General features: G+C 50.6%; 1 protein-coding gene across 4 annotated transcripts in view; it reads right to left on the bottom strand.

Moving 5' to 3' along the window:
- The window catches only part of LOC119096472 (glutathione S-transferase omega-1), a 43,676-nt gene that overhangs the window by 26,658 nt on the left and 2,811 nt on the right, over positions 1 to 14,207 (bottom strand). For 3 of the 4 annotated variants that reach the window (XM_037219385.1, XM_037219386.1, XM_037219389.1), the window contains one exon: positions 13,635 to 13,854. In XM_037219385.1, the coding sequence (XP_037075280.1) occupies positions 13,635 to 13,854 (220 nt within the window). Of the gene's footprint in view, positions 1 to 8,559; positions 9,640 to 10,269; positions 10,444 to 10,994; positions 11,085 to 13,634; positions 13,855 to 14,207 lie in introns of those variants that run through there. The other variant, XM_037219387.1, reaches the window with a different exon arrangement.

Below are 14,207 nucleotides of genomic sequence, written 5' to 3'. Positions count from 1 at the left end.
TTTAGATATCACGTTTTTTCACAAGCGCTGCTGTCAACAGATCGGTGAGTTCAGATGGTGTTCATCATATGGGCTACTCTAAGTTAGGTTAAGTTGGTCAAGTGTATGGCAAGTGGCAACAGGAATTGTGCAAGAATCAATAACTCACAACTGCTGCCGTGACGCAACCAGGTTATATGGGATGAGATGATGTAAGGCCTCTTTAGGTTATGCACAGGCTGCTTTCATGGAAATAAGCATTGGTATTTTGTAAGAAACAGTGACAAAATGTTTGTTTTCCCTGACCCCATCTTAACAGAAGCCAGAAGTATGTATATTGCGTTTGACTTGGTGATGGGCTGATATGTAGTAGTCCAAAGTTTTTTTGTTTGGGTGTTTCATGCCTGTTGAATTTTCTGCTGTTATTTTATTGCTGAGTTTCTTTGCTTTGTTTTGTTTTAAAAGTGCTGTGGAAGGGCATTGAACAGTGCAGCATCAAATTACTGGCGTTAATAATTTGTTATGCTAATAATACTGTCATGAAATCACCACGCTTTAACACACGCCCGGTTCGCGGGCCAGATACCCTTCGCTCGGGGGGTGGTCAATTTGACCCTCCCCCGCCCCCTCTGAGACCCCGGGAACTAAAAAAGCTAGATACACCAAGTTTACAGGGTGTCTTGATCTATACGTGAACTCACAGAGGTTAAGGTTTCAGCTTCCTAGGTCTTGACTTTCAGGTCAAATAAGGTGAAAAAAGTTCAAATTCGAGGTTGGTCTCCAAAACGCCTCCAGGACCTAGGCAACTGTCTCTAAGCAAAAGTTCACTAGCCCACTTGAGGTCATTGACCTTGTTTGACCCTTTGAAGGTCATGGTGACCAAAATGATACAAGACTGCTCTGAGTTTCGCATTTGAATAAGCGACAAAGGTTACACTACGCAGCATGTTCCTAAAACAAAAAGTTCGACCCGGGTCATCTTAGGTCAATTACCTCTAACAAGCCAACTGAAGATGCATAATGCGGTTTCTGCTGTCAATAAATTCGAAATGAGCACCAGGAGCTGTCCTATACAGCAAGCCCTAGAGTAATAAAACAGGTTGGTTTTGACCTTGGTCTGACCTTCACACTTAACTAGGTCAATGTAATTGGCTCATTCAACTGTTGTGTTGCCTAAGAAACCATCTCAGAGATATATGGCTTCGTCTAACACTCCGTTGTAGCATCAGATTGAACGATTCCCTAGGAATTGACTTCGCCGAAACCATGGCCCGACTTTGACCTGCCATAGGTCAGCGACCTTACAAGGTACATCTAAATTTTTACGTCCAACGATCCGCTATTCAATTGTCTACAGCTATGCAAGGTTTGGCACGGCTGCACCGCGCCGTTAGGAGACCATTCTGGAAACATATTCGGGTGTCAATTTGACCCCCACCCGAGCGCGTGTTAATAAGACGAAGTTATTTCAAGGTTAAAAGTTTATTGCATGTAAAAAAGACTGCGGTATCAACGTGGTTGGGCGCAGCATTTTTTACATTAACAGAGCACTACACCGCAAATATATGGTCAAAACAAACAAAACAAAACACCATTGCGCTCACAATTAAACAAGAGATATGTCCGGTTAGGTTGTGTCGCAAGTGACATGGTCTTGTACATATGAGCATGCAAAGCTGAAATAGTTCGATTTTCGAGACAATTAAAGATCCTAACCGACATAATGGGACCAATTTTCCCCTAGTAACTTACAACTTATCACCATCGCGAGATCCCGTTGAGGCCAATCCACTTGATTTTCTATAACCTTTACCTTTCTTGGTTTGGGAATAGTACGGGGGTCGCATCGACCCCCGCATCAGTCCGCGTTATGGAAAACGGCTTTTCAGGGCGCGAGTAAATCACGGTTAATTGAGTTTTACGCCTGTTTCACTTTCATGTCTCCGTGCCTGTAATACTCTGTTCTCGCAGCGGGAAAGAGACGGGAGCCGTTTGTCGTCGGCACAGAGGGCCGCGCTGGACACGGCGGTCGTAAAAGGTTGAAAGCCTTCTGCATTCCACGTCGCTATGAGAAAACGTAGTGCTTTTGCACCTTTCACCTGAGCTAGTCGTTTCTCATGTCAGCATTAGTTCACCAGTTAGCACTTAGCAGTTTATCATTTAACCGTCCCCCAATTTGACACGTCGACATTTACCTTATCGTCATTTTGACATCACCGTTTATTCTAGTTTACCATTTAGCAGTTCGCCAAATTGACATGCCCGCTTTTTGACATGTCGCCATTCGCCACTTTACAGTTCACCATTCAGGCGTTCAGCATTTGGGCATGTCGACGGTTTGGTATGTCGCCATTTTGGAATTTGCCATTTAGCAGCTCGCCATTTTATCCAGTCGTCATTCTTCCATTCATCCACTTTTAAGCTCGCCATAAAGCCGATTCGAGTTTTTGGCATGTCGACTTATTTACATTTCTCCAATATGGAAGTCGTCGCGAAGCAGCCGACAAAAAGGAATTCGGTAAACTGCGAGTCGAATTTTGTCCGGACACCGCTGAAAACGTGTATGAGCATATAAACATGCATGAAACCATAGCCAAATTACGATATCACCACCGTGACTCAGCCGACCATCGCCGGAGGCGAGCGACGCTAGTGGTGATGACGGAGCAATTAGTGGCGAGCAGGGGTTATCCCCTCCACGACCGTTTTCCTTCCGCTGGCCAGCCCGCCCCATGAGCCACTCTTTGTGTGCAGATTCGCTGTCGCAACGATCGCGTCACCGGGGGTTACCCATATCGGCGGCAAACATGTCCCCGTAAAGGCCTGACCACCGCGTCTGCCAACCGCGCGTCGGCCTGAGCCGCAGTCACCGGCAAACAGCCGCGGTCACCGACAAGCAGAAGCGGTCACTAGCAAACGACCGCGGTCACCGGCGAGCAGAAGCAGTCACTGATACACAGCCTCAGTCACCAACAAACAGCCGCGGTCACCAGCAAACAGCAGCACGAATACAGAGTTCTGAGTCGCGCGGTTGCTTCGACGCGGTATCCGCATTCGCGGGCAGCGCACGCGGTGCCTTGAACTTTGAATGGAGCGGCCCAGCCAGCGTGACCTCCCCCCCCCCCCCCCCACGCTAGCCCATCAGCCTGCCCTGCTTGCTGCCGAGGAGGCGAACAGGCGAGGCCGGCCAGCAGCGCGGAGATGACGCTGCTCAGCTGGGGCCGGCGCTCTGCACATGTACCCACCTGATCAGGCCCCGGACTGCGACGGCTGGGCTGCGGCGCTGCCCCGGCCCGGTGCGCTGTTGCACCCAGCGTCGCGCCATCCAGCCACCCGACGGGCCTCTGTCAGGAGGTTCACTACCGTGCTTTGGTAGGGGTTTGGTGGAGCAATGCGGGAAGTGCGGATCAGACTTACACTAGCGGGACGAATGGAAATCGTGCTGAAGATTTTGCACACTACAGCACGCATTTATCAGCAACACAATATATTTCTGGAGCTGCCGCAAAGTACATGACATGGGCTTAATCATGTCTGCAAGACTCGACAGCTGTTACTAAAAACCAGACGTAATAGAGGTGAGCAGCATGACTGGCGCATAACATATGGAGTCTAGATATAGCCCAGACGCCGGGCACCGGAGAGGTTATCAGCATGACTGGCGCACCGTCCCCCGGATGACGAGGCACACTGCGTAAGCATGACTCAGCATATTATGTCACAACGCAAACCCATGGTTCAGGTAACGGGCGCAAGAGGGCAGGTCGGCCGTCACCAGCAGGAAAACGTTATCAAGCCCGAACTTTGCTTTTCTCACGACACTTATGCAGGGGTCGTGTGGAGTGAGGGAAAGAGAATGCGGTTCAATCAACCCGCCTCCGCTCGAAACCGGAAACTGCGGAGACAAGGGCCACTACTGGACCGCAGTGTACCAATAACGAACCAGGTCAAGCTGCAAGACCAGTTGTTTGCATGCTGCCCGTTTAATGGCTCCTTAAATCAGTTTTCTCTTGGTGGAGACCTGTCAGCCAGTTGTAAAGTGACGGAATCTCGAGCTGACACATCCCGGCCTTCCCGCGTCTCACCCCGCGCGGGAAACGGAGCAAGCATAGAAGAAAGTGTGCAACCAGCGCGTGACGTCGCCGCTGCTGATATGCCTCGTCAGCGGAAGTCGCCGCGCGTCGCAGGTTCGAGACCGCCATCCGGTCTGGGGTGACTGGCACGGGCGGTGACGGCGGCCACTCTAACGCTGGCGATTTCGCATCAGCGGCTAATAGGAAAATGGTAGCAATAAAACGCACGTTTTGCAATCACGTGGCGGCGTGCCTCCGGAGTTTCCGATCTGGGAATGCCGGCCTGAGCCTAACAGCTGCCTGTCTCAAGGTCAGACGGGGGGGGGGGGGGGGATGACTGCGAAGAGAGCCCCCAAGGCGGTGTTGGCATGGTGCGGAATCGACATCCTCAGAGACCCAGAAGACATCGTAAGAAAAAGAAACAGACAGTAGACCAATCCTCGAAGAAGCCTTTCTACAAAGGGCCAAGGACTTGTATGAGACACAACCCTAGAGCCTGATACTTTGACGATTTCGAAAGTGGACCGGCTGCTGCCTAGGCACTCACATTCAGGCGGAAACAGCCAACATAACCCTAGAGCCTGATACTTTTAGCGATTTCAAAAGTGGACCGGGTGCTCTAGGCACTCACATTCAGGCGGAAACAGCCAAATCACATTTGTTATGCAGCATAACTTTTTCCGTTCTAATCGCGAGCATTTTGACGGAGCACGTCGCATGTACGTGAAGTTCGCGATCTATTAGGTGGTGTACTTAGCATCGAGTTTCAATTTTGTTCAAAACGTCCTAGCCGATCAATTATGGTGTGAGAACATCGAATCTGACGTCTCATATTCAGAACCACGTAACATTCGAAGGCAAATTCATGGTCAAATGACGGGGAACTCCATATCACCGAAAAGTTTCCGGCCGATTTCGAATTTTTAAGCATCAAAATATTCAGCAGCGCTTGAAGCAAAACCTCACGAAGGTCTCAGCCTCTCTATGTCACCCATCAAGGTCAAATTCAGGCTCAAAGGACCGGGAACTTCACCGGAAACCTCGGTGTGATATGGAGTTCCTGTCACCTGACAATGAAGGATGACCTTAAGGGGTCAAGGCTTGAGGCAGACGACAGATCATACCCTGATAAATCTGAAATCAGCCGGTTAAGTTTGGGTGATATGGTCCTTCGACCATGAATTTGGTTTTGAAAGTTGACCTTGAGATGTGAAGTCAGGTCATGCGCTAGTGAACATTCTGATGCTAAAAAAATAATAGGCTCGTAACTTGTGGGTGATATTGAGTTTCCCGTCATTAAGCATGCATTCTATCTTGAAGGTAGCCGTGAGAGGTCAGGACTTCTTGACGGACGCCGTTTACGCGCTGAATACTACTCTGAAACTTAACCGTCCAAATTCGGCCGTAAACGTTTTGGTGATATGACAATCCCCGCCATTTGACGTTGAGCTTTACATTGAAGGTCACGTGATGTTCAAAAATAGACGTCTCTGGCGCCATATTTTACCACCGGTCGCGTTTTCAACGAATTAAGAACTCCTCGTCACATAGTCTGATGAATAAATCACTTCACGGACGTCCACGTGGCACCATGCCAAACATCCTGTGGGACAATCGAACCCATTGCTCGCGTTGATTTCACCACTTCAACAAACAGGACAGTTGGGAATTACGGGACGGAAACCAAGAACGTCGGCAGAGTACAGGCCGTCTTTCCCCAGTTAGCATCAAATGCAGTCGCGCGGTGTCGCTGGTGAGCATTTCACAAGACAGCGCGCATGGTCGTAGCCAAGCCTTAATATTGTGTCGGGATCCTTTCCGTTTGTGCCATCAGACGTGGCCAAAATACAAAAATAGTCCGATCCGCCTAGAGCGTGCCGAGGTCAGGGCCATAACTACCGCAGGTGGAGTCCAGCCCGTGGCATTATCTGACCGCGTACAGAACAAGCCGCTAGCCACGCGTGCACTGCACGCAGAAAACAAGAGGAAGTCGAGCGGGTGGCAATTATCGATCGTAGTCGACACCAATCCGCCCTGATCAGACACCATGCAGCTAATGAGTATTTAACCAGACGCCTGTAATGTTCATCGATCCCGGTCCACCCCGACCCCCACTCCAAATACAGTCGTCACTCACCCGACCCCAGGTGTTTCGTCTCCTGCACCATGACGCCTCCCTTGCCGTTACTTCGCCGCCTCTCCCCACGACCGTCCGCCGCCGACTGAAGGTCAGACTACGCGCCGACGCCGACAGGCTCGACCGAGACACGTGCACCGGCGCCGGGGCCGGCCGGCGGCGTGACGTCACAATGGCCGCCGAACGAGGGGAAGGGGAGGGGCTGCGGCAGAACGTGGCAGAGTTCTGTCGCGGCTCGCCGGCACAGTTTATCGTGGATCCGGCCAAGCTATGTGTGATAACTTTGGAGACTGATGGCGCATTGGTTTGCCGCGATGTAGCCATGGTTTGTTATCCATGCGGAGGCGATTTACCGCGCTGAATGGGACGAGACGGGATATTTGCCCCGTCATCAATGAACGCGTGCGGCGCTTGGCTCAAGGCAAGCAGAATGCGGCAGTGGAAGATTATGAGCGCGCGCGCTGCAGCCACACGGGGGCACGCGTTGCCTCGGATACGCGAGTGCGGTTCATGTAGCAGTGCACATGACAAGAACCGACCTGGTTAGCCTCTACCTGACTCAACCGATACAATTTTTGCTCGGCCAGCTATCGTGTGTGTTTGTTGTTGTTTTGTTTTTGTTTTTTGTTTGGGCCGACAAATGTACTCGTGGAAAGTTAAAAGTATCGTAAGTTCATATCTAACCCACTTTCAAGAGCCTTAAATGAGACGCTCTACATATGCATAGGCTCTATCACTGGGACCGCCATTTTCAAAGTCGCGTCTTGTCACGTCTCAGTAAGACCCTTCGTAAAACTTCAGATCCTCCTGTTTCTGACCCATACGCACGCGAACTTGTGCACACTATTTCGCGCCGCCTCTCGAGTCGCCGAGCTATAGGCCACACTTTCATATTTGCAATCACATTAGACCCTTTGAAATTCGTGCTATTTTAAACGCAATGGCACATATCTTGCCACGATGGATGGCTTATCCATACATGATCTTCCCACCATTCCCACAAATGCGGTGGGTTTCTGGTACAGCCGAGCTAGCTAATGCAGCATCACCTTCACCCATTTGATCTTCTGACACATCGCAGGCAAGATGCGTCGCTGTCCACACACATGACAGCTTTCCTGGAGCCATTTAAGACCGCCCTCCGCATTGTCGGGGCACGCATTTAGTTCTTGAGATAACAGGGGGATCCGGCAAGTGATAATTTGACCAATTTGGCTTCATTCGACCTGTCAAAGGTCATATTCATCATCGCACAGGCAGAGCTGTGCAATCAATTCGACGAGACCTTATTTCCATTGCCGTACTCCGCGTGTTTCTACCTTGCTTTATTTTGAAAAAGGAGGGTCTCCGAGGTGGGAAGAACTCCCTTTCTAAGCCGGCCTTCATTGGATACTATATTTCTAAGCTTAATGTTCGTGGCGCAGTTGTGCTTTGTGTCCTGCGTCCCTGCTGGGGCGGGGGTGCGGCGGGAGCGCGCCGCCGCCGCGGTGGCGGGTCTCGGGTTCGTGGGCCGGCCCCGGCATGCGGCCCTCGGCGGTCGGCAGTCACCGTGCAGAGAGCAGGGAGGGTGGATGCACGGTGAGGAGCTGCTGTGGAGCGTGAGGAGCTGTAAAATACAGAGAAGCTTTGGGTGACGTACTTGGCGTCTCATTACACTTAGTGCTAGCTTAGCTTCCCAAGAAAGCTAATCTAGCGGAAAACTTTTCAGCTTCACTCCGTAGGGCGAAGCTGAAAAATACTCCCTTAGGGTGAGAAATCATTCGGACGACTACGGAACCTTATGTTGCAATGCATGTCAAAATATCCACACGCATGGCCCTTTTCCCATATTAGATGTAAACGACTGTATACGGGTCATGAATGGCCTTCAACTGGAAAACTAACATGCAACGGTTTGTCCAAGTGTGCGGCCTTAAGGACTCTTGCGGGCGAGCTAAATATAAACTTGAAGGGTCATATTTTCCACGCCCACGTTTGATGCCCCAACCATTGGAAAAAATCAGGGATCTAATCTAGCGAAAATTTCGTCGGTGTAGAGCTGGTCTACCGCGGCAAGTCAAAAAACATGGCAGATTGCATGGCACGTCGATGTCCTACGCGGACGCTGTGGGTGAGGGCCCACTGCAGTTCTCACTTCACCAGTGTCCAATGAGAGCTCGCGTTTGCGAGTTTGCGTCAAAACTGACCCAATGCCGCTGAAGCTTCAGATGATGCGGCACCTTTTTTCACACTGCTGCCATCTGACGGCGGAACTGCGATAACGGCTAAAACGCTGAGCTATCTGCCGGGAATTTCTGCGTTCAGTGATCACCCGCTACGTTTTGCGCCCACTCCATCGCAGCAATCGTGTAAGAAAGCCAGAGACCGGGTTAGCGACTCGTCTTCCAGTTACTGACATTGTGAAGCACCAACAATAGATGTTTTGTATCGATAGTGTTATGTAACGCGGCGTTCCAAGCAATCGTTACAGCTATCCGCGAAAACCGAAATGCATGGATCAACAGCTGAGAGCGCTAACAGGGTGGTTTACACTGAACGCGCGCTGGTCACCACACGCTGGATCACGTCTGTCTCTGGCAATGACTGCGCAGTCAGACGCAAGCGTACAAACGTCTCCATCACCGCGACTGCGCTGCATTTCTGTGGACAGAGTATTGCACAAAATGGAGCAATTTACATCCATAGCGCTTGCCCATCCATCGTCAAACACACATGTGCACTTAAAAAGGATTAAGTGACGCTCCATAACAGGCACTCCATATTCCTGGGCATCCTCGCCCGCGTTCGAACACTCCGTTTACGCAACGAGCAAAAGGTCGAGCAGATGCACTTTGCCTAACCAAAACCACCTCGGAATCAATCCGGCACTCGGAAGTCCATGATTTCATTATTTCATACCGCAACTACTTGGACGATGGGGCTCGCCTCGTCAGCTTCAGTGATACAGCATGTTACGCCGACTTGTGTGGACATCGCGCGCATCCCTGACAAAACGGAACGGCGGCGGTGGCCATGCAGACCGCCCGGGGCCCCGCTATTCTACACGAGGAGACACGATGGCGCTTTCGGCGCCACCAACAAGTACGGGAGGTTACGACCGGGGGCGCTACCAACGCCCGACTTCGAAAGCCTTGTGATCATGCACCCCGTATATGTAAAGATCACACACTTATGCGCACCCAAAACCCAAATTTGGATGCTTCATCAGCTCGGCTTTCTCGATGGCACCACAACCCATAGATATGCCATAGGTCATCAATCGATTGCACAGTTGGGCGTAAAGGGCATTCATCATTGTCCGATACCATCCACAACGATGGTCTAATTGCCCTCCATGTTGTAGTCTTGGGTGCCTTTCCTGAGGTCCGACAGGAAGCGACTGTGTGTTTCGGTGCTGATCAGGCAATCCTTGACAGCGGGATGTCCTTGCATCCGTGTCATCCACTCCCGCTGCGAAAAACACAAACAAGCTCAATACAATGCACGTTGGACGACGTCCATCAACACATCAGCAGTGAATGAAGCTTTCTCTCCTCTTCACCGTAGGCGGCCTTGACCTCGTACCAGATACGGTAACAGCTGGGTCAACCAGTCCACGCAAATGAGAAGCCCGAGCGATAGCCCGCCACCTCAGGCTGAAGTGGGACGCGTAACTCAGCCTCACCATGGCGTGCGGGACATGTTTCGGCCATCCCCGCGGTTCATCGCTCGAGGCGTGCACTGAATCAGACACATTCCAACAAACTCAGCCGCGCTCCGCAGTCAGCTGCACCGAGCGCGGAAGAGACTGCTGAGAGATGTCCGCATCCAGCGCAAGCCGGGAGCAGTGGACTGCGCAAGCGGCCAAGGTGTGTCAGTGTGTGTGACGTGATGTGATGTGAGGTGAGGTGAGGTGAGGTGAGGTGAGGTGATGTGATGTGATGTGATGTGACATGACGCGACGTGATGTGTCAGTGTGTGTGTGTGACGTGACGTGGTTTGTCAATTTGAGTGGGTATGTGTGGGTGTGAGTGTGAGTGTGAGTGTGAGTGTGAGTGTGAGTGTGAGTGTGAGTTGACGTGTCGCGCCGTGACCACCCACCAGGTGTTTGGCGGAGTCCGGCGACGGCGCAGTCTGCTCCGGCAGGATGGCGAGGCCCAGGGTCTGGAAGGCCGGCAGCCGCTCCATCCACGGCCAGATCATGAAGTCCAGCATACCCGGATGGTCGCCGTGGTAGAAGGGCGTGCCGCGGCGAATCAGCTCCTCCTCGAACGGCTGAGGCACCGTAGGGGCAAAGTTCAGCAGACAGGTGACACAGGACGATCTCATCTAATGAACAGAGCAGGACGAGTTCACAGAGTATTATGCAGGGTGACCTTACCGCTCGCACAGAAAAGCAAGAGCACATCAAGCAAACGGCAAAGAACAAAGTCATCCGACTGACGGCGCAGGACAAGCTCAGTAAACGGACGACGCAGGACGGGCTATTCAGACGAAAAGCGCAGAACGAACTCTTCATATGGCCGGCTCAGGACGAATAACCCGACAGATGGAGAGCATAGGCTCACCAGACGGCATGCACAGCGCGAGCTCATCAAAAGAACAACAGAACTGCCTGGGCTAGAAATGCGTTAATGAGATACGGATTGTCGGTGTCACTCAGAACGATCTGACATTTAGCTTAAAATCATGTCCATTCAGACAAACATGGTGTGGTTAAAAAGTGACAAATCATATGAAATTGGCCCACTCTTGAAGTGCTTTCTTGGATTGGAAAATAAGCTGAGACACCATCATATAGAAAACAGCCGGAGCTAGAGTCTTACCCGCATCCTCTTCCTGGACTTCTCCGCCAGCTCTTGCATCGCCTCCGCATCTTCGGAAAGGCGGAGCGTCTTGTGCATAGTGTTTATACACTGGAATAGATCAGCATGGGCTTCACTTATTCAACCCTACCACAGTCCAGGCCTTCACGGCATGGCATCACCCGAGACAGAAGGCGCTGAAGCCTGAAGCATCATACATATATTTCGACGTTTTCAAGGACATAACGCCCACCTTTTTTATCCATACATGTTGAAGGCAATGTCATGCTCTTCCGACTCATTTGGCATCATTATTTTGCTACGAGTTTTTCCTTTATGCTGCAATATTTCTGCAAAGTTCTGACAGTGACACGGTTCCAGTGGGCGATAGCTACCACCTGACAGATGGTTTTTCAAAGACAGCATCTTAGTCTCAAGCGCCGCGACAGAAGACGACGCGCAAGAGGCGCGATATTTGGGATATTTCGAACGCGCCAGGACTGAAAACAACTTTTCAGAAGTACAATTGTCCGCCCATCCTAGGCAAAAGACCAAGCGAAGAAACAAGACATTTCCCACTTCTGACATCTCCAAGAATGAGACATCCCCACACATTAAAGAGAGCATGCCACCTTTCCGCACGTCCCACTCAAGGGTAGATCAGACGCGTCCCATTTGGTCGGCAGTAGGAAGGAACTAACCGGCCGACGGAACCTGTTGACAACCACATGCTCCAAGCCTATCGGACCGATCGACACCTTCCCCTCCCCATTCGATGCCGCATGGTCGATAACCTACCAGATCCTTACCAGAACATAGTGACCTTGAGTCGGGTCGAAGCTCACAAAACGCCCCTAGCCACCAAAATTGGCTGCCGGCAAACCTACCCGGCTGCTGCGAGCCTATGGAGCCGATAGGAACGAAACTTTCAACAAGCGATGCGCCATGGTTGATCATCTATTCTTTCCCGAACATGGCGACCTTTTATGGTGAACTTTCCCTTGACCCAAGGTCGCCATCTTCTAGAGGTTAGGTCATCATCTATGGCGCATAGGGTGCCATACACGATGTGATAACGTGCCGATTGGTTGCATACGCTAAGAGATTGGTGTTGTCTGAAAACTAAACTACTGTAGTTTTGAACACTTCTGGTGGCCTTCGGCCTGGCCCAAGGCCATCCTTTTCTGAAAGAGTAGGAACTCGAGTATGTCGCATCAACGGGTGAATGTTTTGTGGTGTTCAGCCTTATAAGCTCAAGGCATGAAGTTATCTTCAAAGGGATTTTCGTTCGCTTCGGGTATTTTTGACGGGCTCTGACCTGACCCCAGGAATCTTCTGGAATAATAGGCAATCGACCACGGCACATAGATTGGTGAGTATTTTGTGGCGATCGGTTCGATATGCTCCGAGCATAAAGCTGTCTGCAGTGGTTTTGTCGGTTTCGGGCTTTTTTGTTGTTGCTTTTTTGGTGGCCTTTGACCTGATCCAAGGTGACCTTGCTCTGGAAAGGATATATTGTCCACCAAACCACATCATCTGGTGACGATTTGGTGCTGATCAGCTGCATATGCTTGGAGCATGGGGTTTTCAAAATGTTTGGTCTGCCTAAACGACCGGCCAAACCCTCCTCGGTAAGATCAGTTTTCTCGAAATCGTTCTGAGTAGCTCCGAATATCAATTTAAGGTAGCTACTCGGTCGAGAGAAAAGTCGCTGGACTCCCTGTTTACTAGCAATGAAAGGAATACGTTTCATTTGTTCTCGTGCTCCCACCATGCGTGCTGTAATATGTTCGCAATACACTAATCCGCCAAAATCCATAAGCAAAAATGGGGTGGAAGCTTAAAACACTCTTTATTGCTGAAGGCTTATGTAAGGTTTTCTTGAAACACTTTCTACGGAAAGCAACATGAAAATATGAGACAATTATCATGCAAATGACTGTGTTTACAAAACGGGCAAATACCAGCCACACATCACGTGGTCTAGTGACGCACATCTTCGAATTTCCACTTGCATACACTGTTCGCTAAACTGCTTACGGCGCTACGTTGCCAAGCATGAAGGTTCATTTTTACTAACGGTATTCATATCCATAATTGATGGAATACTTTCTGACCAGGTGTGCCAAGGGCCTGATTGTTGATGCTCGTGGACAGCTTTTCGCTTTATTAAGCCAACATTCATGTCGAACTTGAACGAGATTGACATCAAACCGTCGCGCATGGTCGCGGAGGCTACGGTGAATATCTCTCTTGAATGCCTAGTACGTGCCAAGATCGCCCATTCCAGAAATAAGATCAAAGAGAGAAATCTGGTGTTGCACCGAAGTGCTGCTGCATAACTTGGCCGAAAATAAGTAAAATTAATCTGTCTATTGTAACATGTTAGGAATGTGGTGGTATGCCTCATTTCTATCATTAGATACGACTAGTCCTGAGGTTTCCTCAGGGATTTCTTTTGGAAAGGCACGACACACTTCCTTTCGAGCCTCCGTCCCAACGTCTGCCCCGAGCAAATCGCCAAGACGCTGCAAACATAACCAACGAAGCAGAAAGTATTTCAACCACAGGGAGAACAATGGGCCACATCTATTTACTTTCAGAGAAAGCACAGTCGTACTACCACCCATAACAACCCTGTCTCTTAACAACGCTACCTACCGCGTTGAACTGCTCCACCATGAACTGGTCACGGGCCTTGGCCCAGGGATCAGCCGGGTAGAGGGCCGGCTCCGGGTACAGTTGCTCCAGCAGGTCACACGTGACCAGACTCTCGGGCACAAAATGGTTGTCCAGCTCCAGCGCGGGCACCTTGCCGACCGCATGCTTGGCCACGTACCACTCCGGCTTCTGCTTCAGGTCGAGGTTGACCACCTCGTGTCTGTCAAAACGGCGGTAAATGTTTCTGGTGGAAGCAGAATTCTGGGCAGTGTTTTTCAGCACTCTTGCTGCCACCTGGCATGATAAAAGCACAAGGGAACGGCACATCGATACCTCCGACAGCAGGATCACACAATCAGGTGTGGTACCGCCACTACCGCCGTGCTTTATACGTCCCAACCAGCTCTCATCCCTGAAAATTATCGCGAACACATAATGAATACAAGACAGCGGAGCATAACTCATAAAACTGCTCCATCATGGTTGGTGGTTGGCAAACAGGGCAGCAGAACTGAGCTGGCACCCATATAGATGGCACTGACAACTGTGATCACAAAATGAACATCTAGCTTA

This window comes from Pollicipes pollicipes, unplaced genomic scaffold (genome assembly GCF_011947565.3).
Source record: "Pollicipes pollicipes isolate AB1234 unplaced genomic scaffold, Ppol_2.1 Scaffold_4295;HRSCAF=5057_pilon_pilon_pilon, whole genome shotgun sequence".
NCBI lineage: Eukaryota > Metazoa > Arthropoda > Thecostraca > Pollicipedomorpha > Pollicipedidae > Pollicipes > Pollicipes pollicipes.
The sequence above is the reverse complement of the archived record's forward strand: the minus strand, read 5'-3'. Positions and strand labels throughout refer to the sequence as shown.